The 3,464-nt window shown below is 35.3% G+C and overlaps 1 gene segment (V, D, J or C); it reads left to right on the forward strand.

The window, feature by feature from the left end:
• The first annotated feature begins 1,593 nt into the window (after positions 1-1,593).
• On the forward strand, positions 1,594-2,050 carry LOC128544265 (immunoglobulin heavy variable 4-38-2-like). The segment is given in 2 exon segments: positions 1,594-1,645; positions 1,734-2,050. Coding segments are annotated over 2 exon segments (363 nt in total).
• Positions 2,051-3,464: the final 1,414 nt, after the last annotated feature.

Here is a 3,464-nt window from a genome sequence, read left to right on the forward strand (position 1 = left end):
TAATATTTAAACTACTGTTCTGCATTTATAAAAAAAACAAAAACATATTTAACATATTTATATATAGATAAAAACCTGGATTTTCACTCAGAGATCTTCACTCATACTCTGTTACTGATAACAGCTACGCCACAGCTTGGATTCGACAACCTGCAGGAAAAACTCTGGAATGGATAAATGACATTTGGGGAGGTGGGGGTAAAGATTCTCTAAAAAGTTCAATACTTCTAAAAACAGCTCCAGCAGCACAGTAACTCTGAGAGGACAGAATCTGCAAACAAAAGACACAACTCTGTATTACATCACACGTGTCCCCACATTGATACTTATATACTTAGATGTCAGTCCAAAAACAAACTGAGTGCACATTTGCATCATCAGTGTATTAGATTTAATATGCAATAACAGTGATGATACAAATGCTCCTACTTTGTTACTTTGTATTTTAGCTCCACGTGAGGAGTGTTTATTGCGAGGGTAGCTCAGTGGTTAAGGCATTGGACTACGGTTCGGAAGATCCCAGGTTCAAATCCTACAACCACCAAGTTGCCACTGTTGGGCCCTTGAGCAAGGCCCTTAACCCTCAACTGCTCAGATGTGTAATGAGATAAAAATGTAAGTTGCTCTGGATAAGAGTGTTATAAAAAATGTAAACAAAAATATATATATAAATAAAAAATTATAATATTTGCCACTAGATGGCAGTCAGTGCAAACACATATTTCAGCTATGACTGCATCCAGGATCATTTTACATTAAACAGATTTACATTTGCTGTGTTGGTTTCATGTAAATTACCGTACCTTTGTGAATGACTAAACACTGTCATGTCTTATTCCCTTTATACTGTACTGTATTTGTGGTGTTTTTAGACTCCCATCTAGATTGGCTCACAATGCAATGATTTATATATTTTTAAATGAAACATATGTTTTATTCTTATGTTTATTTTTATGCATCAGGGTATTGAAAATGCAGTATTTTGTAAAACTATCATTTTAATTTCCCTGATATTGGAAAGTTCTCAGGGTGGAGGGATAATGTTTAAATATGGTTATAAATGGTGTAAATGGAATAAACCAGTGATTACTGGTTTAACGTGCAGGAATGAATGCACATGCTTTAAAAGGAGCTCAGATTTGGGTTACTTTTGACCCATTTTGGGTAATTGAAGATACATGTAAACATTTAAATGTAAAAAACATTTTATCCCTATCTAGACATGTAAAAATGAATATATTGAATAAAAAAAAAAAACATCTTGTGGGAGCTTAAAAATCTCTCCTGCATTATAATTGGTTACAATTGTTAAATGTTTGTTTCAGTCTAATCTATATTTATATATCACTTACTGTAGATTTAAATAATATTGTATTACTTATGATATATTTGTTATGGACTTTTTACTCTAAAAACAAGACCAAGTTATTATTTTTAAACACAATTAAATCCTGTAAAATACATTAGGAGGTTCTCTCTTATGGAATAAAGGGGAAATTGGACCTCAGATAAGGGGAGTCTCTATGCAAATATTTTTTCCTTTTATATATTTAAGGAACAAAGACCAAAAGCTTTTACTTATTTTGCTCAACCCCCACCATGATCTCTGCATCGTTTTCGCTGCTGCTGCTCGCAGCCGTACACTGTAAGTGTTTCCATTTTACATATACATACAGTTTTGATTACTTACAGCTTTTTGCATTTCCAACATTAAAAAAATTTTTCTTTAACAGGTGTTCACAGTGTTGAGCTGACCCAGCCTGGATCCACTATAGTAACCCCTGGTCAGTCACTGACTCTGACCTGTAAATTGTCTGGATATTCAGTAACTGATAGCTACTGGACGGGCTGGATACGACAACCTGCAGGAAAACCTCTAGAGTGGATCGGAAGTATATATGGTGGTGATGGTGACACTTACTACAGTGAGAAACTGAAAAGCAGGTTTCAGGTTTCCAGAGACACGGCCAGCAACACAATAACATTAAGAGGACAAAACATGCAGACTGAAGACACAGCTGTGTATTACTGCGCTCGAGACCCACAGTGAGACAGATCAACAACATCCCTGTACAAAAACACCTCATACAGTGTACATACAAGACACATCACTTGCTTATCCAAATCCAACAAAAAATGAGAGCTTTAACTCGTTGAAGTACTGTACAGTGAAAACAGTGATTTTTTAGTGTTTTGTAGCGTACATTTTAAACCAATACTCTTACCGCAACAATAATATACACAGATAATTGTTGTTTTTACTTTAGTTGGTAAATCTAACCTTTTCCTTAGCCATTTTGAATAAAGAAATAATCACAGCTACTAAAGCAGGCAATTTAGCCTATTATAGTGTATATGTAAAATAAAACAAAATATACACTACAGTTTGGGGTCACTTTCTAACTCCATGATCGTTCCTGATTTTTTATTTTTTTCTACATTGTAAAGGAATGCTAAAGGCGTCCGAAAAGTGCATTAATCTCCTTTGAACAGTTAATGGTGAGATGTTTCTGCTACTTCTGCTCTGTAAAGACTTCATAACGCCTCTAATCTGAGGTGCTGTTAATTGGTCATTTTTCAGGCTGATAACTCTAAATGAACTTCTCGTCTGCAGCAGAGGTAGGTTTTGGTCTCGCCCTCCTGGGATGGCCTTCATGAGAGGCAGTTTCATTATGGTGCTTGACGGTAATAATGCCCAATTTAGTGTATATACACTGAAAGACCATGATGGACATCACACAATTCTAGGACACAAACATTTATCAGAACGTACAGTATGGTAAAACTCAATTTCCTGTTCTTCTGTATATTTGCAAAGTGTTTGGTTTATATGAATGCAGTTTAACCAGTTTTACCATCACTCCTACAGAGCCACCCATGGACCACCTGTGTTAATGGGCAGAAAAAAATATCTAAATGTTGTATACTTTTGCATCAACAATATTAAATAACTGGCAACCAAAAATAATTTACTGTTTTATGTTGACATCAGTGATCATAACCTATTAATAACAGGATTATTACAAGCTACATTGATTCCATTCATTTGTGTTTACGCGTGTCAGTTGGATACCCTGCCACTAGTCTTCTCCTCTCACCACCAAGAAAAGAGGAAGAGCAAGAAGGGAGGGAAGGGGTGTAAGACGATAGGAGTGAGAGGGGAGGGAGTCATTCCTCCTCTCGCCTTACTTCAGCTTCACACACACGCACACATAGCACGTGCGCACACAAACACATACACAGCGCATGCGCGCACAAATATGTACACATCTGTCGAGATTTATTTCAATTTTTTTCAAAGTTAAGGTTAATTTGTTTTATTTTTACTTTATATTTTGCATTACTTATTTTTATATATTTATTTTGTTGGGTTGTGGAATGAATAATATGAGTTTTTATTATTTTTTCATAGGGAAATTCACTTTAATTTACGAGTGTTTTGATGTATGAACACACTGCATCAC

The sequence above is a fragment of the Clarias gariepinus genome, chromosome 16 (assembly GCF_024256425.1).
Source record: "Clarias gariepinus isolate MV-2021 ecotype Netherlands chromosome 16, CGAR_prim_01v2, whole genome shotgun sequence".
In the NCBI taxonomy this organism is placed as follows: domain Eukaryota; kingdom Metazoa; phylum Chordata; class Actinopteri; order Siluriformes; family Clariidae; genus Clarias; species Clarias gariepinus.